The 27,766-nt window shown below is 41.0% G+C and overlaps 1 protein-coding gene across 12 annotated transcripts in view; it reads right to left on the bottom strand.

Annotated features, from left to right (window-relative positions):
* Positions 1–27,766, bottom strand: part of agrn (agrin) — a 464,513-nt gene that overhangs the window by 85,841 nt on the left and 350,906 nt on the right. For 11 of the 12 annotated variants that reach the window (XM_081608532.1, XM_081608536.1, XM_081608535.1 and 8 more), the window contains 5 exons: positions 25,291–25,512; positions 11,390–11,587; positions 10,937–11,137; positions 1,570–1,712; positions 363–468 (listed from right to left, as the gene is read on the bottom strand). The exons of the other annotated variant lie outside the window; for it this stretch is intronic. In XM_081608532.1, coding sequence (XP_081464658.1) covers positions 363–468; positions 1,570–1,712; positions 10,937–11,137; positions 11,390–11,587; positions 25,291–25,512 — 870 coding nt within the window. The remainder of the gene's footprint in view (positions 1–362; positions 469–1,569; positions 1,713–10,936; positions 11,138–11,389; positions 11,588–25,290; positions 25,513–27,766) is intronic. 12 annotated transcript variants of the gene reach the window in all.

Below are 27,766 nucleotides of genomic sequence, written 5' to 3'. Positions count from 1 at the left end.
AAAAAAAGACTCATTACTGCAATCAGCTCCTTCCACACACAGGCCCGTGAGAAAGATTTTAACACCAGCCAGCCTCCAGAGGAACCGTGAGTTTCAAGAACGCTGCTGAAAAAATTGTGAGCCAACTTTCCTGGAGTGAATCACGCAGACAAGGCAAAGCACATTTAAGCATCATCTACATCATTTCATTAGCTTTTGGCGACTGGGCTGACAAAGAAGAGACAACAGAGATTATGTCAGAATTATATTGGGAGGAGAGATAACCTGTCAATGGAGGGAATGAGTGGAGAAATGGGATGGCAGCGATAATGATGACAGAGTAACCTGTAATCACTCTATGTGTTTATGTGTGAAGCACCGACCTGCACAGGGACCCTGACTCTGAATCAACAAGAGCCTCTTTTCCAAACATTTGGTGTTTTTTAGCTCGCACTCGTTCCGGTAGGTTTTCCCATCTGAGCCACAGACCTGCAGCGAGAGAGCAGGTATAGACAGGGAGATTTCTATGACGTGATGGCATGTTATTTTTATCAGGCACAGATAAACGGTTTACCTTTTCACAAACACACATCAACCCAACGTATGTTGATGGATTCCCTCTCAAAGTCTCAGAATCTCAAAACTTCTGATTAATAAAATGTAACTCGAGGAGACTTTTGGATGAGCATAAATAAGTTATTAGTAAGACATTTAACACAGAAAACCCCCAACATCTAATATGTTTTAAACCAATATGTTCTCACTCCCAACTCGTCATATATGGACGCTTGGGCAGGTTCCCTCTGCGTCACATGTACCGCCTTCTCGTCAATAATTAACGTTCTGGGTGCTTTTTTGTGATTTAATCTTCATTTCATGAAGATAAAAATATTTCTTTATTGAAGATAAAAATGAAATGATAAAAAGATACAAATGAAATGAAGATAAAATCACAGCTTCAGAAGTAAAATTAATCTGAAGTAAAATTAACGAAATTAGTAAATCATACAGATACATCAGCTGTGCATGAAGTGTAACACTTTTTATATGCCTTTTAGAAAATTAGAATAGACTCATCCTCTTCGTTCCTAGATGGTCAGTTTGGGATGCGTAGGGAGCGGTACAGCATTCAATGAGAGCACCCTGAACGTCATTTATTGACGAGAAAGGGGTACCTGATGCGTCAACATGTGGCGCAGAGGGAACCGGCCCCAAGCGTCCATATATGACGAGTTGGGATTGAGAACATGTTGTTTAATCAGTTGCAACAGCATATTATCACCTTCCTAACGTTATGGCTTAAGTCATTTTTAACCAACAGTGATTTGTTTTTTTAATCTTTTGGTAAAAAAATGACATAACCCTTTATTTTAGGAAGATAATAATAAATGTATCTTTTATTGCATTTGATTTTACAATCTCCATGTTTGTTATTTACTGTGATTTCTGAAGAGGATCTCAACACATTTAGATTCACACTCCAACCGTTGGGACGACTGGTTAAATTGATGTAGCAAATCTAGCCAGAAACAAAACGCTACATCAGGTGTAAACCTGTAGGTGAGCGCCTGCGTTTCCTGGAAGCCGTACCTCGTTGAGTGGCACGCTCTCACAGTTAAAGCTGCAAATGCAGCGTTCATCCTCTTCGTCCTCATTCCAAATCCCATCGTATGTCGTACAGCGCTCCTGTTCGCAGCTCTCCACTCCGGAGCCAGATGCCCCCGAGCCACATTCTGCAAATAAAGACACAAAACTCACTGTGTCATTCATAAAACACACACTAAAATCACTCTTTTTCAGAACAAACGTATTTTTGTTCAACATAAAGCTCAAATTTCCTGAGTGACCACATTTCAACATTTATGCTATAAGAGAGAAGACATGAAAAGAACTGCTGCTGCTGCTGCTAGTGTAAAATAATGACCCAGTGCAGCCGAGGCCGGTTGGTGACTAAATAGATTAGACATCTCTGAACCACCAATGAGGCGTCCTTTTTATTTCAATTAAATCAGAAATAAAAAAGGGAGGGAATCTGTGGCCTTTTAGTGGCGGGAGCCCCGCTCTATGGGTGCCTGCCTCCTGATATGAGAATGCAGCTAATTGCACAGTGTTCTGTTAAATTTAATTATCTCCTGAGACCTTGGAGAAAAGTTGTCACAGCAACTCTTTAACTGTGACCTTGAAAGGTCGTTCACTTGCATTAAAAGCGAGGGAAAAGCTACTCATTGAGTCTCCAGCAAAAAGTATGAAAATCCTTCATTTTCTGCTTGTTTTGTGCATTTTTATTCTTCCTAAAAGGGATTAAAAGAACAAGAGACATGTGAGAGCATGTTGTTTTGGGGTTTCGTTTAAGAACAACAAATTGAGCAGATGAGGAAAGTGGGAGGATCCCATCTTTTGAAGATGCGAGCATCTCCTGCAGCGGCGTCCCGGGAGAGATTAGGTGAATGCGCATGAAGACAGTAGTATGACAGCGTGTCAAATGGGGCGAGAGGCTCAAGAGGCAGGAAGAAAGTTCATTCAAAACTAATTTATTATTCAGAAAAGGAACTAAAAGCTCCCAGAGACGCCCAGCGGACTCTAGCGGCGGGTAATCAGGGTGTTCCTTCTCCTCCCCATCGTCTTGTCTTCTTCTGGTGCTTATTCCACTCTGTGTATCGATGCTCTGCCTCTAATGGTGAAATCGATGTCCCAGTGATGGAAGTAGCACTTAGTGTAACCCATCTTCTAAAGTAGATTATGGAGAAGGTCACAGAGCCGGGGGAGGGGAGCCCAGCTCTTCTCTGATACAGGTCATCAGCAACAGGATGGAAGGGCTTTTGAAGGGTCGATACAACGAAGGAACTCTGACTTTGTTATCTGGAGCTGCAGCTAACAGAGACCCAAACCCAATCTAGCAGAAGTACAATTGTTGATTAATATGACATTTCATTTCACTTTGGGATCCTTTAAGTATTTTTGAAATTAACTGAATTTAAACAAACATCAGGCATAGTTTAGAGATTTACACTAGAATACCGTTTATCCCGAGACCCTTTAACCTACCCTAACCCACTTATCTGTAACCCTTATACAAACTACAAACCACCAAGAGTAACCCTAGTGTAATGCTTTTAGCTATCTGTAACCACTAACACAAACCCTTTTACCAATGTAAACCATTTTAGCGTCATATTGATTGCGAACCACAGTCTGGAGTTTCATAAAACGTTTTGTTTTGCATTTCACGGCTCACAGCCACCAGTGACATTACTGCGGGTATTCCTGGCTCAGTTGACCTTGGAAGAAAAGATAAAAATAAAAACGAGGACAGATCAGAGGGAGGATGAAGCAGTGATGGTTGGCCTCCCGCATCCGTTTACTGTATGCCAGCTCAGCAAGGCACAATAAAAAAGCCAAGCCAGCCCACCCAATTCATATTCCTCTCAGGCGCCCTCACAGAGTCTAGCTAAATAAATAAAAGAGGTAAGACATTAAAACAGAATAAATAAATAAAAGTCAAAAGCGAACAGAGGGGGGTTCTAATTAGTGTCTGTACTTTGATGTGTCCACCACCTGCGTCGCCTATGAACCTTTCAATTAATACATCCCCAGCTAAGATGGCTGCATCAGCTATTCACTCTGTACTGCCCATCCGTACCTTTTTACTCAATCATGTCAGAGGCCCGAGTCTATTTAGCCGAGGGAGTTCCATTAAGAAGACAGAATTCAGCAGCCAGGGAAGAAAAGAACGTGGATTGCATGAGGATAACTTTGAAGAAATATGGCGGGGATTTGACAACGAAAATATTAGAAATGAACCGCGTTGTCGAAGCTTCGGGTATTGAACTGAAAGAACAGAACATGGGTAAATACGGTAATTGAAGCTTCAAGACTAAGTGTGGGAGATATACTGAGCTCTTGGTAAACTAGAAAACCTGATGTCTGGTCTTCATCAGGATCCGTCTGACTATACCCTCACACTCAACACTAGTTTGGATTATTATTATTATTGCTTGGAGGCATTGAGGTGATTTCCACAATTACGTCCGTTTCTCTTGTCCACATGCAAGTTGGGTTTAAATATACAAAACTGAGATTTTTATCCAACTGGAATGTACAGAGGGGAAAATAAGTATTTAGTCAGTCACCAATTGTGCAAGTTCTCCCACTTAAAAAGATGAGAGAGGCCTGTAATTGACATCATAGGTAGACCTCAACTATGAGAGACAAAATGTGAAAAATAATTTGAGAAAATCATTTTGTCTGAATTTTAAAGAATTTATTTGCAAATAATGGTGGAAAATAAGTATTTGGTCACCTACAAACAAGCAAGATTTCTGGCTGTCACAGACCTGTAACTTCTTTTTTAAGAGGCTCCTCTTTCCCCCACTCATTACCTGTATTAATGGCACCAGTTTGAAGTCGTTAACAGTATAAAAGACACCTGCCCACAACCTCAAACAGTCACACTCCAAACTCCACTATGGTGAAGACGAAAGAGCTGTCAGAGGACACCAGAAACCGAATTGTAGACCTGCACCAGGCTGGGAATACTGAATCTGCAATAGGCAAGCAGCTTGGTGTGAAGAAATCTACTGTGGGAGCAATAATCAGAAAATGGAAGACCTACAAGACCACTACTAATCTCCCTCGATCTGGGGCTCCACGCAAGATCTCAGCCCATGGGGTCAGAATGATCACAAGAACGGTGAGGAAAAATCCCAGAACCACAAGGGGGAACCTAGTGAATGACCTGCAGAGAGCTGGGACCAATGTTACAAAGGCTACCATCAGCAACACACTACGACGCCAGGGACTCAGATCTTGCAGTGCCAGACGTGTCCCCCTGCTTAAGCCAGTCCATATCCAGGCACGTCTGAAGTTTGCTAGAGAGCATTTGGATGTTCCAGAAGAGTATTGGGAGAATGTCATATGGTCAGATGAAACCAAAGTAGAACTATTTGGTAAAAACACAACTTGTCGTGTTTGGAGGAAAGTGAATGCGGAGTTGCATCCAAAGAACACCATACCAACTGTGAAGCATGGGGGTGGAAACATCATGCTTTGGGGCTGTTTCTCTTCAAAGGGACCAGGACGACTGATCCGTGTACATGAAAGAATGAATGGGGCCGTGTATTGTGAGATTTTGGGTGCAAACCTCCTTCCATCAGCAAGGGCAATGAAGATGAAACGTGGCTGGGTCTTTCAGCATGACAATGATCCCAAGCACACTGCCAGGGCAACAAAGGAGTGGCTTCGTAAGAAACATTTCAAAGTCCTGGAGTGGCCTAGCCAGTCTCCCGATCTCAACCCCATCGAAAACCTTTGGAGGGAGTTGAAAGTCCGTGTTGCCCGCCGACAGCCCCAGAACATCACAGCTCTAGAGGAGATCTGCATGGAGGAATGGGCCAAAATACCAGCAACAGTGTGTGAGAACCTTGTGAAGACTTACAGAAAACGTTTGATCTCTGTCATTGCCAACAAAGGATATACAACAAAGTATTGAGATGAACTTTTGTTATTGACCAAATACTTATTTCCCACCATTATTTGCAAATAAATTCTTTAAAATTCAGACAAAATGATTTTCTCAAATTTTTTTTCACATTTTGTCTCTCATAGTTGAGGTCTACCTATGATGTCAATTACAGGCCTCTCTCATCTTTTTAAGTGGGAGAACTTGCACAATTGGTGACTGACTAAATACTTATTTTCCCTATATCTAGAGGTTAGAAAAAAAACCTGCTCTGCAAATGTTTCAGCATCGAATAGTAGAGCAATTAATGTCTTAGTATTGTCATTACTGCAATGATCTATTGCTTTAGCAGCAACAATGTGGTAGCAATTGCTTTGTTTTATATAAATTGTGGTATAGTTTTAATTTGGTTATAGAGATTAACTTGAGTTCAGAGAACTGTCGATTTGTGACCCGATCTTCCCGTTCCGACAATCTCAGGGGTGCTCCGATTATGTTTTCTGGCATTAGGACCATCTTAGCCAAAAACAAAAACAAAATATGGACAACTCAAAAAATGATGGGACATTTTACTGAGAACAGATTCTTTAAAATAACGTTTTATTGGCTAAACAGTTGGTTAGCTCATATTTGGAACCCATTAAGTTCATTGTCTGATCTCTTGAGCTGAATGTTTTATTACATCCCTAGTAATTTTGTGATATTTGACAATTCGAAGCCTAGCACTGCTTTAGCCATTCTCAGGATCCTTCTCTCATAAAACTTTGACTCTGTCACCACCTGCTGGTACAGCTGAGGTATTACAGTGTTTCAGTCTCAATTTTACCCAAAACCAAAGAAAAAATACAAATTTTGTAAACATCCATATCAGCATAGTTTGACCTGAATAAGGCATTCCAAAGGAAAGAAGCATAAAATACCTTAGTTTTGCCCCATCAGTTACTTAAACTGTCATCATGGATGTGGGAGGACATTAGTCCTGGCAAAGGTCCAAAAGGATGGACAGATGATGTGTCACACCTCAGGGGGAAATGGCAAGAACAACTTTGGTCCTGCTGCAGAAGGTTACAAATCCTGATTGGGCATGAAGATGATTGATGACCCCGGGAGCTCCACTCCTTCTCCACCTTTCGTGTGTTGTGGAGTTTGATCCAGGTCCCACTTCAAAAGGAGCAGAAAGTCTGCTTCTTCCCACACTTACCACTTTGTTTATTAAATGCTGTTTTCAATTAAAAAGGGCCACCGAACAACCCTCTTGCAACTGATTCACCACTTTCTGTTGCCACTTTGTCAGTGTCAGAGGAAAAGGAGCTGAGGCCAAGCCTGCCCGAGTGTGAAATTAAACAGGTGATAAATTTTTCTGTATGGCCAACAGTGGGAACACTGTCATTTTTCCTTACTACTAAATAAAAGCAAGAGAAGACAACTTTGGTTTTTATGCCGTGCCCTCCTACCAATAAGACTAATGAGGGTGGGTTAAAGGCGGGTTCTGCACACACATATAAATCACATGTTCATTTCCTCGCTAGGCTTATCTTTGATTTCATACTGGTGATGTAGAAGCTTTGCTGCTGTCAACAGCAGGAGAAATAAAATACAATGTAATATGTTGTGACACAGGGCCTCTGTTTGGAGATATATATGCTTCTTGTTTTTGCCAAAACTCACCCCTCGTTCATATCCGCAAGGTGAATTCATCATTTTTAACACGGGCAGCACAGCGAAGGCGTAGAAAGAGCAGAAAGCCGACAGCTTGGTTTGGACTGCTTTACAGTGGCAGTAGACTTCCAGTGGACGGTTCGGGTCAGACGTACAGGGCTAAAACAATCAGACCCGGGACAAAAACACCAGTATTTACCCCCATGGGGAGATTAATCAATTTCTAGCCCATCTCTACCCCCATGTGAAAAAAAGGCATCGGTTGCCTCTTTTGTCAGGGAGACACAATTTTGATGGAGAACAGTGCAAAACCAAGAGAGAAATGAGTGGGTGGGACAGCAGGAAGCAATGGGGAGTGCAAAAGAAAAATCTATTGTGTGAGCCTGATGGCTTCTCTGAATCAAAACGGAAAAGCAGGATGTTCACAGACTCCCTCAGAGAGGCAGATGAGAGCATTTTTGTCCAACAGCAGACAACCAACAATGGAGGGAGAGTGTGTGCCTGCAAGTCAGCATTGAGGGCATACTGCCACACAATTCCTCATGCCCCCCCTCACACAAAAAGGTCACACATCTCAGCCAATGAAATGATGTTAAATGGACTTCAGAAGCTCTGGTGGCATGAATTTGCCTCTCGGGCCCAAAGAGGCAATATGGCTGATAATCATAATGGGGGAGAAAAAAAGAAAACACAAAAGAACGAAGAGAAGAATAAAACACCCCTGGGTGGCAATCAAAATGTAAGTAGATTCTCCCGTCTGTTTGCCCAGTCCTTCAAACTACATCCATTTCTTTCCCTCCTGCTGGCCGCTGTAATCTGCTCTGCTTCACACCTTGTCAGGAGATGACTATGTTCACCGTAGCGACCAGCTACCCACAGAGGAACGCCATCGCAGCTATCGGCATGACAACCAGCGGCCGGGCTGCTGCCGCTTTGGGATCTGATGCCGAAGCTTGTCAGAGCAGATCTGTGCAGATTCAATCTGCACAGTAAATTAGGTTCCACTTTCCTTCAGTGTGGGGAGCAACGAGAAACGCTCTAGCCATAGGAAATCAGGATCCTCGTCTGGACACCATCAATCACTAACTTCAGAGCCTCATTGGACAGAAACGCGTCTGTCAGAGCAAAAACCAAATCTGGACGAAATGCCAGGAGAAAAATCTCCATCAGATCTGACCCTTTGCTCTTTGACTTCCAGTCGATCCTTTTTTCCTGATCCTCATTTTCTAATCAATACTTGGAATATTTACTTTTGCCCTGTCATTCTGGTCATTTCTTCTACACCAGTGTTTCTCAACCCTGGTCCTCACCGCCTCCCTGTCCTGCATGTTTTAGGTGTTCCCCTTCTGCCACGCACCTGAATTGTATCTCTGGATGATTAACAGGCTTCTGAAGGACTTGATGGTCATGCAGTCATTTGAATCAGCTGTTCTGGAATAGAGGCTCATCTAAAACATGCAGAGCAGGGGGCTGAGCACCAGGGTGGAGAAACACTGATCTACACACAATACCTTACAAACAGATTAGAGATTTCACAAATCAAACATTGTTTTAATGAATATTTCTATGGTGGTGATTAATATAAGATGGTCCTAATGTCCACATAGTACTGGAAATGCTCTTTAGTGTTTTCACAAATAGAATAAGAATTTATCTCTACTACGTTTAAAAGAGTTAATTGTTGCTCTGTTCAGTATAAGTGGTTTATATTTTGGACTGCAGATCATTAAATGTCATAAATCTTTAGTTAAAAACAAGAGAAACAGTCATGAAGTTATTACTGAATGTGTCTGAGGGTCAGTTAACAAATTAGCAACATTAGCCTCTAGTCGAGTATATTTCTTTACATGGAAGCATTTACTCCTTATTGCCTGAAGATCAAATATTCTATAGAAATCCACCCTGGGTGGAGAGCCACTTCCATCCATCCATTTTCTTACACCCTTGTCCCTCAGTGGGGTCAGGAGGTGCTGGTGCCTCTCCAGCCAACATTCCGGGCGAGAGGCGGGGTCACCCTGGACAGGTCGCCAGTCTGTCGCAGGGCAACACAGAGACACACAACCACGCACACACACACACGCATGCACACACACACCTAGGGGCAATTTAGACAGACCAATTAACCTAACGGTCATGTTTTTGGACTGTGGGAGGAAACCGGAGTACCCGGAGAAAACCCACGCATGCACAGGGAGAACATGCAAACTCCATGCAGAAAGACCCCAGGCTGGGAATCAAACCCAGAACCTTCTTGCTGCAAGGCAACAGCTCTACCAACTGCGCCACTGTGCAGCCCGGAGAGCCACTTCACAATTTAAAAATCACTTCTTTGTTTTAGATTCAGTACATTAGTTTAATTTACGCTAAAACAACAAAGAAACTAAGTGATATAAGCTGGTAGAGGTTTGATTCGAATGTAGTTCAGTTTTCTAAAAAGTCTTGAAACTGTAAACAGGAAACAAAAAAACAACTTGAAGACTTTATTGCTTCCAACTAAAATGAGTGTTAGGCCAACAAAATAAACAACACTGGTTTAGCTTAGCAGGCTTGTTATATCTCAATAGTTCATAGTGGAGGTGCACCGATTTATCAACTAGCTGATTTATCAATCAAACTGATTTATTGGCACAGGCTTCATCAATTTTGGGAAAACAGTGATCGACCAATGCTTACATGTGAAGCCGATCTTATCTGCCGATCTTATCTTAGACGCTAAGACATACAACGAAGACCTGACACAGACAGAGACAACAGGTGGACTTAAATACACTGGGAGGGTGATCAGGGAACGAGACACGGCTGGGATCAATCAACAGGGGAAGACACAGAGACAACAGAGACTCACAGGACAGAAACTAAACACAGAAAAAACTTAAAATAAATTCACAGAGACACGGATCTTGACAGTTACCAATTCAGGGACTTTCCTGCCATATATTTAGCGACATTTCATATTTTAAGAAATGGTCAAAATCAGAACCAGCAGGTCAGGCTTTTTAAAAACCACTAGTTCATAACTCAGAGTTCAGGGGAATCACATATCAGGAATGCATCTAGTTAATACATTATCTGTTTCATATGAATAGTCTGTTGATGTATAAATAAATGATCAGAACTGAAAAGGGAGTATTACTCCATGATTGGCTCTAATTTGGTGATCAGCTGAAATGAAGTTTTTAAAACATTACATTTTTTAAAATGTTTTTCATTTCTGCAACCAAACAACAAATCTACTTTGAAGTAGCTGGATCTCTTTTCTGATTTAGGATTCAAACCAACCTCTATCACAGAACCAGCAGACCATTTATTATAGTGGCAGATCGTCAAAGTGTATAATCAGTTAAATAAATGAAGAAAATTAACTAATAATAAGGAAATCAATAACTGGCCGGTTCATTTCTATTTAGTCCCTGTTTGTAAATTCTACCTGCTCAGACTCTCAGATGCTCATGGGATTATAATGTCTAGTTGTTTCATAGAAAGATGTTTGATCGTGACACTTTATTCAACTTTGAATGAAATATGCACAATACCAAACAGAATGCCATTTCAGTTTCATTATGGGGTAAAACAGGAAGAATGAACAATAATTACAGTGTATGACTGAAGTACCATGACAGTAGCTGTTCCTGCTACCATTTCTGTTTACAGCAACACAGCGTGACTTTCACTGTAACTTTTGTTGATGTCAGAGTGCCGACAAGCTTTCCAGCACGTCAGCTTTCTGAAAATCCAAAAATGACTAAACGGTGTTCCACAGGTCAGTTGGTAAAGTTAATTACGCCACTTCAATGGCTGATTGGTTAACATAATTACAACATTTCAAAGTCCATTTCCTACCTTCCTCACAGCTGCCGTGCTTCGCCACATCAATTTTCCTCTTGTGCTCGCAGGCGGACTTGTTGAGCTCACACTCGTTGCTGTAGGTGATGCCGTTGCTGCCACACACCGGGGCACTGGCCTCTCCACTGCACTGCGGGCACTCGCATTTTTTCTCCACACACCAGGCACCAAAGCTACAGACGGTGTTGCCGCACATTTCTGTATCACACACACACACACACACACACACAGATATTAAAATGTATATTTCGTAGTAACATTGAAATGAGATTTTATTCCCTCTGCCTGTGTTCCTGAATTTCATTTTCTGCTTTTAAAAGAAGAACTTCATGAAACACAAAGATAAAATGTTTCACTTGCCAGAAGTGAAGCTGGCTGTCGCTCTCTGAGAGCGACAGCCAGAACAGGAAGCATGACAAACCGTAATGATTGCAACATGCTGCCACTTACTGCACTCTCCCTGGCTGACCACCCGCAGCTCCACCTGCTCCGTGCAGGACCGCACGTTCAGCTCACACTCGCTATGGTAGGTGTGGCCGTCGCTGCCACACATGGGCTGGTGCGACTCCACGCACTCCAACGGGCACACGCAGCGCCCGCTCTGGGCGTCACAGATTGCCCCGAAGGAGCAGTTGGAGCAGGCTTCATCTGGAGGGAAAATAAAAAAGGGAGACTAAAACTTAGTATGCTTGAGATTATGTGTGTGCAGCCACAGTGAAATGAGCAAATAACTTCCTTTCTAACTTATGTTATCAATATGCAAATTATAAAGCCTTACTTAGATTTTAATGATCCTTGAAAAATTCTTCAAGTGGATACTTTTTTTTTTTTGCCACACTACGTTTTCTTTCATTAGCTTGGAAATGTTCATCTGTACATATTTTTAAAAACTTTCAATCAGTAACATTATTAATATGTCATTAAGGACTTTAAAAGCTTGGTGGCTTTCAGTTCTCTGGCCATTACTGAAATAAGCTGAGACTTTACATGAGGATAATAAACAAACAATGTCCTGCAGAAGTGGAAACTACACAGAATCTGCACCAGACAATAAATCAGCCTCGTCCATGTTTAGAACACATGTATGAAAAAGCTCATTGAAAATCAGCATGTTATATTTTACTCTTAGAAGCTAACTCTGTTTTTTAAAGTACTATCCAGTTTCTGTTAGCATGTGACTTGCTCTGGTAAGCTAACTCTATGCTAACAATGAGGCCTGGATATGAAGCTCAGAACTGTTGTTTAACTTGTACTTTGAAATAATGAAGGGAGTAATGTTTGAGTTGCCTTGTTGCTTTGATGGTATTGACTGATAAAATGACTTGCCAGGCTTTACATGTTAGCAGTTATGTCCCACTGTGACCCGAGGAAATTCTGGCCACAATGACCGGTGTAACATTCTGGCCACTTTAAAGACACATAAAACCTACAGACCAGAAATATGATTTTCTTCCAAAAGCAGATTATAAAAAACATCTACTGGTTCTAATTTGATATGCCCGAAGTAGAACCGCACATAAAAACGATTAACTGTAACAAACAATGACGGATGGGAACTAAACTTCATTTTGTCAGAACACAGATGTGGATAAATCAGGTACAATAAAAACATTCTCACTGTTCCCATCAGGCGACTGGAAAATCTTGCAGAGGAGGCTGTAAAGATTTCACCTTATTTATGAAATGATTTTTATATTTAACAGGCTCTGATAAGCTTTTTGTTTTGCTTATGTGCAGCAGCACTGATAAGTTGGTCCAGAAACACAAATTTAATACAGGACTAGAATTCACCTGAGATCTACTGAATTGATGAGATATAATAAAAAAAGGCACACCTGTCAAATACAAAGTGGTACCTTTCATGTTAATTTGATATGGAAAAAAATTCTGACATAAAACCAGAAAAAAACAGCAAAAATGAAAAGAAGGATGAAGGATGGATAAATATCGAACCACTGAATCCTTTTCCAGGAACCAAATTAAAGAGCTGAACAGAAATAAATGTTGGAAAATAAAAAAGAGTCTTATGGAAGAATACGTCTCTCTTTGATACTCCATCATACAGCATTTATGGGACGACGGTCAGAATTTGAAGCCATTCCGTGAAAACAGCCACACAAGAGCCAAGTAACACTATAGCGCTCTGAAAGCATGAAGGAGACAGATTCTCTGGGCTGATGAGACGAGGATTGAATGCTTTGGTCTGAATGCCAATAGCTGAGTGTGGTGAGTGCCAACTACAGCTCATCACCTAGCGACTGTGGCCCTGTGGGCAAACCTGTAGCCAGCAATGCTTTTTCTGTACAGGCTTCAAAGCAGCAGGTACCGGGAAGCAAAGCAGAGCCCAGAGAGAAAAATAACACTTTTCAAACTCTATTCACAACTTTTGTCAAGTTGAAATGATTTCCAAACAATATGCTGTTTATTTTCCTCCAAGCTCTGTTCTAATCACAATGGATGATAGCTAGTTCTTCCTTCAAAATGCATTAAGTGTCTCCTGAACCCTCTATCTGGACTTTTATGTGTTTGGAAATGAATTTTGTACCGCATTTTCCGCACTATAAGGCGCACCGGATTATAAGGCGCATAGAATATACGCTACAGTAGAGGCTGGAGTTACGTTTTGCATCGACTAGATGGAGCTGCACTATTCGGATATGTCAACAAAACAGTCCAACACCTGTCGACAAGGAGAGCCTTCCGCTACTGGGCCGGGGCGTGGCCGGACGATGGTCACCCTTCTCCATTCGCGCACAGCATGTTGGTGGAGAACGTGGTGCATGACCTGCAGACGACCTGATTCTAGACGGTCGGCAGGTTGTTAGGTCAGTCAAACTTTATTAATAGGTAACAAACTAGCGTTCTGACTACTATCCCAGCATGCACCATGCGTTTCTTCTTCTACAGGCAAAAATGAAATTGGCGGCTGCTTACTGTAGTTGCTAGACCTGTTGTGGCTCAATATTGGTCCATATGTAAGGCGCACTGGATTATAAGGCGCACTGTCGGCTTTTGAGGAAATTGAAGGTTTTTAGGTGCCTTATAGTGCGGAAAATACGGTAAAATACGGTAATGAGACTTCAGGACAGAAGCAGCCCGGTCCCACTGGGAGAGAAAAGAACCAGAAGAACCAGAACGAGTTCCTGTAGACCACTGGTTCTTAACCTGGGTTCCATCGAACCCCAGGGGTTCGATGAGTCGGTCTCAGGGGTTCGGCGGAGCCTCTGCTGTGGAGGTAAAGACACACTTGTGTAAAGTCGTGATGACGCCCCGCTTTGCCATCACTTGCTGCAGAGGATCATGTTACATTGCTTAGCCAATCAGAGGATCATGTTACATTGCTTAGCCAATCAGAGCTGCGGAGGAGCCCTGATTGAAGGAGCTCCACTCTCAGCATGGATTTGAACTTTTGTCTTTAATTACTTCAGCAAAGCTCACCGTTTTTACCAAATTCTGTAGCTTTCGGTGTACTTCTAAATCTGCTCCTTAGTCTCATTTTTCTGGGCTGCTACTGCCTCTAGTGGCGTGGGGGTGGTAGCACAACTAATATAATTACATTACTAAATCAGAATACCGCAAAGTATTTATTATTAATTATTAATTTTTCATTCTCTTAAGAATGTAGAGCTAATTAAATGATCTAAACAAGACCTTAAAGTGGTTCCAGTTTCTCTCGATGGCCAACCTGTTGAAACTGTGGCAAATTTTAAATACAAAAATAAAATAAATTTTTTAAAAAAATTCTCTGTCTTTCTGTTTATTCACTGTCACATGCTATTTTTATTTTAATTATGTAAAGTACTTTGAAATGCCTTGCTGCTGAAATGTGCTATACAAATAAAATTTGATTGATTGATTGATTGATTGATTGATTGATTGATTGATTGATTGATTGATTGATTGATTGATTGATTGATTGATTGATTGAATGAATACCTTGGGTTGTTCCTGGACAGTCAGCTCAACTGTGCTGAAAACACTGACTATATTTTGAAGAACTTTTCTCAAAGACTCAACCTTTTAAGAAGACTTAGTGATCATGGAGTGACCCGACTCTAGTTGGGTCACTGCTATGTCTTGAATTTGGGAGAAAAAAAAACATATTTTATTTATCACTGCAGAAGTGTTCAGTGAATGTGCATATGAAACTGGTGGGTTTGGTACCTCAAAAAAGGTTAAGAACCACTGATGTAGACAGAAGAGCAGACACCTTTCTCTCTGTTACCAATTACAGTGCTAGCATTGCATAGCTCCCTCTCACAGTCAATTAGAAGCCAGTCTGATAAGTACTGATGATTTAGCACTAATTAAGAGAAGTGAAGCTGCTCACTGGAACCTTCTGTGTTATTAATCTGTTTATAACTCCTCAAGAGTTTTTCATTTCCTTCATCTCTTCATCTCATGTTGACATCAGAGCCTGGACCTTCCACTAGGTAAGACTAAATGTGACCCAAACACACAAGACAATCCAGTGTTTCAACCCAAGTCTACAAAAATGAACATAAAATATATGTTTATTTTTTTAATGAACATATATTTTGGTCCCTTTGGCCCCTCCGACAGGTGGTGAGCCCATTGGAAGGGGGACCCATGTCTCCTCTTCGGGCTGAGCCCGGCTGGGCTCGCCATCGTGCCCCACCTCCAGGCCCGGCTCCAGAGTGGGGCCCTGGTGACCCGGGTCTGGGCGATGAACTTGTCACTAAACTTTGCATAATAACTGGTAATATGTGGTTGTGTTAAACTAAACATGCTTATTTAGTTTTTTTGTTTGTTTTTCTATGATGGCTAGTGGATTAACAGTTACACCCACAATGTTTTACCTTTCTTTTAAATATTGTTCAGTAATCTGACAAAATGTGCAAAAAACATTCATGGAAAGGAGAAGAAAACATTATTTAAAAGAGATTATATTTGGGATTATAGTTCATGTCTTTTTGCCTTAATAGAACCATTGGCTTTGAGGGATTTAGTTTAAATAATATCAGACAACAAAAGTCTTCATGTTGGCGTTTTTTGTCTCAAGCATAAATAAACCTAAATCCTAGGTATCTGTAAAACAGGCCATCCCTCAGCTATAAATCAGGAAGTATTGAAATCAGGAAGTATTGTTGAGTGTTGTCCTTTATCAGGCTCTGTGTCCTGATAGCAGACTCGCTCTTTTCTTTCTTTTTTATCAGCTCCTGCCTCTCATGCCGGGCTCTCCACACTGCCTGATCCTCCAGACAAAATGTGTCTGACAGGAAAAAAGGTGAGCCGCAGTTCAAAGCCAGGAGAACAGGGGGAATTGTTGCCATTACAGATAGTGTTGAGAAGTCAATTTTTGTTTCCTGATTTTCTCTTCCTGAAGTCTTTCTCATCACTTTTTAGGTCCAGACAGACAGAAATGTTCTGCCTCTTTCTGAAGGCGACCGTGTTTAAAACTGGAACAAGGTCAGAGTGACACAAAATATGTCCAAGCATTATGCTACACAGATAATATCATCACCACTGGGATCATGTTTCCACATCAATCTCTACTCATGCTGCTTTGTGGCATTATGGCTGCAGCGGTACACTAACCTCACAATACAATACAATGATATTTACAGTGTTATTTTGCTGACAATACAATATGTATCATGATACTCATCAAACAGTACAATTCGATACATTTTAAAGATTTTAGAGGGACAGAGGGATTTTGGTGACATTTTGTGACAGTTCCATGGACTCGGATTAAATCAACTGAACTGATGCAATACTGGTGCAATGAATGTTGTTTTTGTCATACATTTGTTACACATTTGCTTTGTTGAATGTTGATTGTGTGGCTTTGTGTATTTAGTTATGCAGAAAAGGAGCCTTTTTTGTCTTATTCACTTATATAAGATAATGCAATTTATTTAATTTCATTATTTAATTCACTGTAACTGGTTGTTTTGTTGCATGTCATTTTTAATGTACATGTGCAAGTTGGAATACAAGGGATTTGAGCAAGATTTAATGTATCGATACTCGTGGATGGAAAATCGATACTTTCCGAGGAACAAAAAATATCAATAACTATCGCAGAATCGATAAAATTACACAGCCCTATGTGGCATAATAGCTCCCCACCGAGGGCGCCATTTCAGCAGGGGGCAACAGAAGCACCAAAAAAAGAGGCTAATGATGCTAAGTTTGAATTTTCTATTCAAAATTAAAAGTGGAATGTCAGTCTTAAAATAAAATGTGATCATCTCAAGTACAAAATATGAAATATTTATCCCAAATATTAACTTTGTTAACATTCATTAAGCTAATATTGATAAGTTTAGTTTGAAATGAATGGAACCAGAACACTTTCTGTGAAAAAAAGAACCAAACTGCTTGGACATTAGGACCACCTTAAACGAGTACTGTATGGAAACTTTTCCACACAGACCAACTAAAGATGGACTGGATTATTGAACGATTATAGATTATTTAAGACAAAAGTTACGTAATAAAATTATTTTTCTTTATATAAAGAAAAGGTTTGGGCACAGACAGCTTGCATATTTTTTGCCAAGCTACCCTAACCCTGACCCCAAGCAACACAACACAAAATGTACAGACCTTTATGGACCAACGGAGCTTTTTAGATGTTTTTTTATTTTAAGTTAAAATCATATTTAAGTTACATGCAAAAAATAACGTATGAGGAATCAAATCAACCTCCTGCCAGTTATTGGCTGGAAGATTTGGATATGTCTTTGTTATATAAAGTATTAGAAACACTTCTATTAGCCAGATCCACCCAGCACTGGCATCACCTCATGCCATTTATTACATATGTAGGAAAATCTATATTATAGCATAGACTTGATTAAAAAATACTTCTAACATTGGTTTCAACATGGAATGGTATTTCATATCTGATAGAGGTAACATTTTATTTGTTTATTAGATATATCTGTCTTCTACATTTAGTGCTACTTGAGATTAGCTGGTTGTAGAGAAAACATTTAATCTGAAAAATGTTGTAGCGGTTTATGTGAAGGATGTTTTATGACCCTTTAGACTAGCGTTTCTCAAAGGGGGCGGTACCACCCCTCCAGGGGGCATTTAGGGGACGGCAGGGGGCGCTGGCAGAAAAATGTACAAAAGGGGGGCGCTGCGATTTCTTTGGGGGGCGTTTGTGCAAAGGTAAACTTTACACCTTATATGCACAACAATACCTGTTGAGACTTTGAGCAACTTGCTAAAACTGTATTGTGTAACATTAAAACATGCTTGGCTGCAACTGCATCGATGGCAGCTCTTCTCTTCAGTGTTTCTGTTAGCTTGTTGCTGCAGCTCTGCGCTCCTGCTACTCTTAGCTTCTAAACATTATACTATCATCAAGTTTCCATTAAGAGGCTATTTAAATAGATGATGAATTATGCAGGAAACAGAGCATGGGAGGCAGTTTTCCACCGAGCTTTGTTTCTGTGGAACCAGATAGAAACATAGAGTGATGTCACAACATAGAAAAACATGTTTTTACATCAGTTAGCCTGAAAATAAACACCTTATATTTTCTGTTCACAGTACGTGTTTCAGACAAGAAGATTATTGGTGGTGCACCACCTTCAACCTCTGGTTCCATTATAAATAATCATTGGCTTCCTTGAAAGGTGATCACTGCATTAAGCTTCATAACACATTTACACTGAAGGCTGCTTTAGTTTTATTTTGTGTCATTAGCTGTTAGCTTCAGCTACCAGGACCAACTTATCTGGATTTGCAGTCAATGGAGACGTCAGTTTCCTCCAGTTAAAGTTTTCACATGAACCTCACTTCAAAAATGTTGAACTGTCCCTTTAAATCAGAGCTTGTTTTTTTAAAAGTTTGTTAGAAACATTCATCATGTAGTCTCGATGGTTCCTGTTAGCCTTCTGTCCAGCATCCACTGCTGCTTTTATTTGAAGCTTCTGCTATGATTGGTGACTGTGGAAGCTGAAGTGAGGCATAGAGGTAGGTTGGTATAAAACGCGCCCTTGAAAGCATGAGGGATTGACTCACAGTGGAAGGAGAAAGAAAGACCCTGCAGCTTTGCAGCATTTTGTTGATATCCTTAGTGGGGACGAACTGAACTGGAGCTGAGGGGAGCGGCGAGGTATTACCTCAGGATTAGGCAGAAAGGAGTCGGCTTGTTTGTGTTTTGAAGGCTTGTGAGCACGGCTAGGCGATAACAACTCCCCCTGTGGACGCCTGCCGCCGCCTGGCTGTACACTATTAGCTCTGCCCCCCCCCACTTGATTCGCTCCTCCTCATCTTATTCAACCTTCATCTCCTCTCCTCCCAACATTTATCTATTTCCCAGCCCTCCCTCTTCTCTGTCCTCCTTTCATTCTCATCCTGGTCTGACCTACATTTTTTACTCAGCTGAGAATATCATTCCCAACTCCTGTGGGAAGAAAAAAACAGGAAGTTCTTTTTTTTTTTTCTTTTTTACTTTTTCCCAAATGATTCAGATGGATTGGCTTTCATCTGATACATAAACAGCTGTTTTTAGGCAACTGGTACCCCTGTTCTTTACAGGTGGGTGGGTTGGTTGGTTGGGGGTCTATTACCTCAATGAACCTCTGCTTATCCACCTTGCAAGGACGCCTACTGCTCAAACACAGAAGACAAAATCTCAGAATAATAACAAATGTCATTCATTCTGCTATCAGGTTGCACCTGAGCCATATAGATAACCACTTTGTTTCAGCCTGCAGGGAAGGAAATGGAAACTCTCATGGGGTCCTATTGACCCCATGAGAGTCTATGGGCAGCTCCCCCCCCCCCTCCCCCCACACACACACACATCAAGGGCACAATTACTTTCACAGTTGTTGAACCCTCATTTCTGCTCATAAGATCAGACTTTAGCGTCTCAGAGGATAAAATATGAAAGCTCAAACTTTACAGACAATTGGGTGGTAATAGCAGAAATAAGCATGTGAGCCGCAATAAAAATGCGGCTGGGTAATGAAATATGGATTTTTCACTGAATGAAAACAAAAACACACCCTGCCTATTGCTCATGTGTGCATGGATTGAGGACGCCACAAGAATCAGCTGGATTAGCTGCCATTAGGATCGCTGAGGTGAGCTGGCAGGTTCTGAAGCTGTTAGTTCATCTGACAATTATATTTAAATTAGAAGGACATCTAACCTGCTTGAGTCTTTGTGTTTTCCTCAGATGGCTGCCAGAACAGGTTGGGTTATATCTGTGTCTTAATTCTTCCACTTGATTGTTTCCCATGCAGAGGTGGGCGGTAACTGGTTTCACTATCTTCAGTAACAATTAATCCTAAACGTGATTTTAGGAGTAGCAGTAGTATTTTTACTCTTCAGTAAAATGTCTGACACTGTACTCACTGTAACTCCACTGAATGAAGAACAAACATGGTAGCCAAAAACACACCAGTAACAGACACACTGGTTAAAACCTTGCGTTTTTGCACATGCTTTGTGATCCTAATGTCATTTTCTGAGCGTGACATGTTGAAGGCGTGACAGGACACATGCAGGCTGGTTGCTTTAAGGTTGATTTTCCTATAGTTAATCTGGAAACTTCAATAAAAATGAGAATGTGTGTGAACCTAACAAGACCAGTCATGAGCAGAGAAAGAACATTTCTTATATCTTTAACACCACCTGCTGTAACACCTCGCCGCTCCATAAAAAGTGCACTAGTGATTGGAACAATCCGGTATAATTGGCTGAGATAAAAGTTTAAGTCAGTGGGTTGTCAGCAAAAAGCTGTGCAAACAGCTCAGAAATAGCCCCCATCAACATCATCATCATTCCTGGGCCAAGCACAAGCCGGTGCCTCAGCATCCTAATGGCCCCCCAGGGCCGACACCGGCTGTGTTCCCTCAGGAGCCGAGTCAGAAGCGGGACCCTCCCCCATGCCAGAACTCTGCTTTCTGTTTTTCTTTTTAAATAAAGACTATCCGTTGCCACAGAGCAGACCCATAACCAACCATTTACCTGCGTTGTGCTGAGCCAAATGAACCCAGTCGGTTTCCACGCTGCCCAAACAATGCTGCTGCTCCATTTCTCACTGGCACATGCTCCGCTTTTCAATTTAAAGGAGTAGCTGAGATGGGAAGATCCAGTCCGCAGAGGGCCTCCGCCACAGCCAACTCCACAGTCTGCCAGGTGCTCACAACTCTAACTGCTACTTAGATTAGTTCGCACAGCGAAGCTCGGGACTAGGAACTGTTAGAACGACTTAAGACAAAGTGGTAAAGAGACACAAACTCATCCACAATCGATTCTTTGGCTATTGTGACTGTTCCGCACAGCAGAGAGCCGCTAGTTGTAGGTATTATGGTTGAAAAAAAAACGACAAAAAAAACAGGCAGAAAATAAACATAATGCCATAAAAGTGAACCGAGGAGGTGGATGGGAGAGTTGGGTAACAGAGATAATGACTGCTGTTCTTTTTGCTCTATGTGTGTGTGAAAAGCAAATGGCTTGACTGTATACAGAAGAAAGTACTACATCATCTGAGTCCATGGGAAAACAGGCCTCTCAATATGGCATTAAGTCATCAAGAGTGTTCACTAAGTGGGCTTAGCAAGCTATAAAAATCTGCCCAGATGGCTCTGCGCCTGCATAGTGGATAAGAAGATATTTTAACACTTGAAGCTCCGCTGTTGCTGCTGTACTAATGACTAGCTGATACTCCAACACCACAAGACAAAGCCAAGTGACTCATGTAGCCAATTACAGACAAGAAGGCTCCACACTTCGTTGGCAGCAAAGTGCATCCTCACTTAAAGGTCGAAACAGGCAAATTGGAGTCTGGGTAATGGTATATGGAGCAGAGCGCCGTGGAATAGATGAGAAGGAGATGGACCAGTAATCAGGGTTTTCCTCTGTGTTTTAAAGGCTTGTTTTGACTTTGTTGGTTGTGAAATTGGTGCCAGGGGATCAGCCAAGATCAGAACTATAGATTTGTTTATTGTTAATGTCTGCGGATTGTAATTTTCACCCTAACAAATGTGTTGTTGTGTAAAATCCTTCTTCACGGGGAGAGATGAGTTTTCTACCTTTAAACCAGTTGTAATATGAGCTATCAGAGACAATACGCCTATCTTAACCAGGTCAGAAATTCATATTTTTCTTCAAGACTCAGAAATCTACGACATTGTTTAATCATGAAGCAGTTATGTTGCAGTAATTTAATTTTTTCAGACAGGGTCAACATATTCTTTCAGGAATGAGTCGTATTTACCCTGAAATGGGTCTGATTCATCTGTACTGGTTGATTAAACCCTTTTTACTTACAGTAAGCCAGATTTGTCTGAATGTTCTTAACAAAGGTCAGACATGAATGAATAAAAAATATATTTTGGTGTATAACTGGGAACACTGTGTCATCCTTGTTGAATCAAATAGAACTGAGGAAACTAAACTATTATTAAATCTGGCCAATGACGTCATTCAACATCAGTCTAACCGTGGTTTGACCGGTCCAGTTAAATCAAGAACCTTTAAATAAAAAAAGGACTTCAACATGGAAATCTGTAAGTCACTGATCCAGACCTGAAAATTCAATATGGCTGCCATGAGCTTGTAAGATATTAATTTATTTGCACTTTTGTCATTAAATCTGTAACAAGAGTTTTTAGCTTCTGTTAGTTTGGCACAAAGTTATCATTCATAGTAGTCAGCATGTATTATAAATAGTAATTAACAGTAACAGTAATTAACAGTAACAGTAATTAGTAATTAACAGTAATTAACAGTAACAGTAATTAGTTTGGTAACTGATTACAATAATAATCAAATCTCATTGTTTTTTCAACGTGAAGCTGGAACCTGGTTCAGTTGGTTCTGACAGTTTCCACTTTAGAACCGATGAATGGATCACAACATGAACACAGAACTGGCCACATCTACTGGCCAGTATTCATATGTTTTTATATATGACCTAACCTTCTCTTACTGGTTAGAAAAGTCTAACCTTTAATCTGATTATGAACACAAACACTTTGGTTGCAGAGTAATTAGCAACTTTGTTGTCAATCCTGCAGGGTGAATTCACCCGTTCATTTGCCTCGGAAGTCTGGTTTGATTGGTGGAGGTGTGAATGTGTAATTGGACTCTAACTGAAGCAAAAGAGTGAATTCTGGTGATTCAGCACATTAAAAACCTGATCTCGGTTCTGCTGAACTGAAATCTGATGCGGTTTGAATGTGAAGCGGACCGAGACCGCTCTGAAAGCAGGAAGCAAAACATAGAGCAGGGCATTCTGGGTAAATACAACCACAACAAACACGCTAATCGGAGAAAAGGCCATTTATGTCTTGGGAGCAGAGGCGAAACCAGAACTCTTGGGCCCCCTGACAAAAAATTAGATTGGGCCCCCCTGCGTTACAATTTTTTGAGTCTATTTGACCCATAAAAAGCGTCACAATTTTAAAGGCCTGCATCTGCCTTGCTTTCTTTGATTCAATTCTGATACTAGCACAATATTTACTGCTCATGAATTTAACATCCAACAGTCCACATCCAGTATGCAAGTAAGTTCCTTAAATTTTTTTCTATTAGTTTTAGATACTGAAACGTCTCTCCCCATGAGCAACAGTCAAAAGCAACATGCAAAATACACATAAAGCAATCCAGACTTCTCAAAAATTCTATGTAGTTGCATTTTATTCAAGCTGCAGTACATAACTTTAATAAAAAATATGTTTTCTCCATATTTGTTAAAGCTGTCACCATGTCGTAGCAGTTTATGAGACAGATAATCTGTGAAAACAATCAATCTCCTCCATCTCCTTCCTGAACTACTATTACTGGTTAAAGTAATGCACCGTTCTGACCAAAACAACCAATCAGAACTAGTAGGACGTTCTTAGCACTGTGAATTAGCCTCATTCACTCACTGCTAAATGTGCTAATGGTGGAGAAACAACTTATCATGACAAGAACCCATTTATCTGCCATCATTGGTAGCTATGCTAACTAAACTGAGCATTCACACTTTGAATCTGCACAGCTCTGTGCTATGCTAGCTGCAGCACGGCACAAATCAAGGGGGAGGAAGGATGAGCAGCACCACATTAGATTGTGATTGACAGCACTAAATCTCTCCTGCCTCTGACTGGTTGTTTCTAGAGAATCCTGGGAGAAAGCAGAGGAAATATTTTTCACAGATTACCTCTCATACCATACTGTCACAACATAATGACAGTTTTAAAAAATATGTGAAAAAAAAAATTTATATAAAATACTACAGCTTTAATTTCACTCAGGAGGGGAAAGGTCAGGAGGGACGTGGGTTAGAGCTGCAGCTGACTGACTCATTTGTTGTTAAGTGGTAAAAGTTACAGGGAACAATTAAATATATGAATATCTTGGTAATTTTTTTTTCTTTAATTCATTAAATGATAGTGAAATGGAGGCAAACAGCAGTCTGTAGCTAAGCTAACTATGCTAAATGGTTGATAATCTCACACAGTCTACCCACCTCTCTTGGAGAAAAACTGGGTTATAAATTAACACGCTTGCCTTTTTCTCTCTCTCCCTCTCTCTTTTTTTAAAACCTGATTTTATAACTTTTCTTAGCAGCGTAGTAACTGCCACAATCGTTCGTGGCCGCAGCTTCTACTGACTGCAGCTGCGTCACAGTCAAGCGCTCTAAGGAACGAACCATTTCATGCAGATCCAGAGGGTTCAGGGCAAAAACGGATGTGTGTTTTTTGGTCTGGGAGACCAAAAGTAAGATTGTTTTTACTGCTAAAAACAATCTTTGAAAATACAATATGATTAATTTTGTATTTGACAGGACCCCAACTTTTTACATTTTATTTCTATGAACAAAATATAAATAATTCAATTGTGGAGGACCCCCTGCTGGTCAGGGCACCTAGAATTGTCATCACTTTTCACCCCTTTATTGTTGCCATGACAATAATGTTAACAACAGGGAAGAAACCCACTTTAAAGCACATTCATGTACACGCACACACACACACGCATACACACACACACACACACGCACACACACACACACACACACACACACGCACGCACACGCACACACACACACACACACACATGCACACACACACACACACGTGGACACCCACACACACATGCACACGCACACTCGCGCACACACCCACACACACACACACACACACACACACGCACACACACACACGCACACCCCCGCCCCCACACACACACACACATATGCTGCGAGTAAGCTCCACCCACATTGTATTTAGCGCACTAAAACACTTTGCTAATGAAAACATTAAAAATTGAATGCTGGGGTGAAGTTTGGGTTGAAACTAAAATAACATCTGCTGAGGCGTGACCTCTGACCTTTATGTGTGCTCTGCAGTGTTTTGACTCACCACACTGTCCTTTGTGCTGGATGCGGATGTCCTTCTGCAGAGTGCAACCCATCGCTCGCATCTCGCAGGGGCTTCGGTAGCTCTGGCCGTCAGACCCGCAGACGGGGTCAGAGATCAGGGTGCAGGCCTCGGTGCACTCACAGACCGGCTTGTCGTTCTTCACCACACACACGGCGCCATGTGTGCATGTCTTCATCAAACAGGGGCTTGGAGCGTCGAGATCTGAAGGCCCAGTGGGCCGAGAAAGATCAGAGTTAGAGGGTGGAGAACGTAAAAGGCAAAGAGGAGGTTGGAGAAAGGTGAGTAATAGGTTAAAGTTGGGAGGACCACAAGACTAAAGAAATATAGTTCAGTGAGACCTCTTGCTTTCTTGTGTCATTGCCTCACCTTTGCTCCTCTAACACTTCCTGAATCTTCTTAAGAGTCCATCAAACTCAGCGGATATAAACATGGCCTTCAGCACAATGCACATGAAACAGACCACTAACAATAGCTGCATGGTGAAACATTTTTTTTAAAACACATAAATGGCTGGATTAATTGACGCTCCCTGCTAAGCTCCATTTGTGTCGCAGCGAGAGCTGACTCTTCGGCCAAAGCTAGCTGAACTAACACAGTGGCCAAAGGATTGGTGGGAGAGAGAGTTTTCACAAACGACACAGAGAAAAACATGGAAGAGAGAGAGAAAAAAAGAAATAGGCATGAAGAAGAAACCCTAAACTAATTAATAATTGAAGAGAAAGCCAAGCTGCCAGGTAAAGGAAATATAAAATGTGAACATCAGAGAGTTGCCTGCATCAGTCTCTGCGACTCTCACACAAACTCCAGCTTCATTAAACCAATGCTGGATTTGGTGCCATGGTGGGTGTGGGCTGGGCTCATATAACACAACTTCACCAGGAGAGAGCAGAAAATAAAAAAACAAATAAAAAAAACCCCAAAACAATGCTTTGATCAGATCCACTTCTTGTCCAGATCAATCCTTTAAAGCTTTCCTTGTTTGTGAGGCAGGTGTGATTTAAAGATTAAAAATGAGCTTTTCAGGTGGAAGAGTCTATAATTAAGACCAGGCATGTGTTAATGACCAGACGTTGTCTAAATGTGGTTGGACTGATACCGGATCAGTTAGCTGAGGACGCTGTCTACAAGCCTCAATGTGAAACATGAGAATTCTGAGGACCAGAGAATTCTTGGACTGGTCCTCCACAAACGGACCGGGCCAACAGTGAGCCAGGACCAGAACCTCACTGCCAGGCTGCAGACAACCAATCAGTAAACAGGCAGAAATGCACAGAGGAATGGGCTCAAGATCAAAGTTTAACCCTGTAATGGACAAGTGACCCCCTTACCTGAAGTCATTCCAATGAAAACACTCTTCGGTGTGGCTGCTGTTACCAAGTAGAGATGCATCAAAGATTGTTATTTTCAGAGCAAAACTCTCTGGGTAATTCTGAATTTTTAACATCAATCTGTTAAGAACCATAATCTGTTAATGTGGTGCAGCTGTACACCTGCTTATATAAAACTAAAATACGGTAATCTTATTTATTAATTCAGGACTTAACCATATTCACATTCCATTATGTATTGTATTAATGCTCTTCTTTACCTTGACCTTCTTTTTGAGGTTGTGATGTGGTGAGGTCATTAAGGGAGGGTATCTAACTTTATAAGCTTTAAATCATGTTGTAGCATTATTCCCTCATCAAAAACACAGCTGCAGTGTTTCTTTGATTCTTTCATGTTTTAAAAATCTTTGAATCTCCCGTGGCAACCACTTAGGACACCTAAATGTTTAACTACACAAAGCGCCACCGAGTTACGTTCAGCTCCTGCAGACTAGTGTCAGCTGGTGGAACTGCTCCTCTGTTACCTCTCAGTCCAATGCTGCTAAAGGCATAAACAACTTCTGAATGATCCCCTCAGCTGTCATGATGCCATCAGTTTCCTCCACCTGTGTGTATATCAGGATTACAGTTTTGGGTTTAAGCTACAGAAATTTGGATATCTCTATAAAACAAACCTTTATGTCAAAATATTTTAATGGTAGACGTTTTAGTCTTTTCCAAAATCTTTTCAACTTAAATTTGATTCTGGAGCTGAGCAGCATCTGTCTTTCATAAATAATCTTTGGTTTAGTAGTTTTTTGTTGTCCTATTTGACTTTAATGAAGGGAATTACAACTATAAACTGCAGAAAAACACCTACAGTAAAAGCTGCTTGGTTGGAAGTTAAATCTCCATCTGGTTATGTGAATGTCTGTTTTTCTGTCAAACTACAAAGTATTTCTCCTCTAACTGGTTCGCCTGATGTTCCTGTCTTGTGAAACACTATGAATTATGGATTATGAATGGGGCTCAACAAAGAAACCTTTCTATGAAGATAATTTTGTCTAGTGCTGTATTAATATATCTGTTAAGTAATCGACACATCTGACCAGCGTTCATATTCTGAAGAAAAAAGCCGACATACGTTT

Source organism: Poecilia reticulata, chromosome 7, assembly GCF_904066995.2.
Source record: "Poecilia reticulata chromosome 7, P_reticulata-male-v2, whole genome shotgun sequence".
NCBI classification, from domain to species: domain Eukaryota; kingdom Metazoa; phylum Chordata; class Actinopteri; order Cyprinodontiformes; family Poeciliidae; genus Poecilia; species Poecilia reticulata.
The sequence above is the reverse complement of the archived record's forward strand: the minus strand, read 5'-3'. Positions and strand labels throughout refer to the sequence as shown.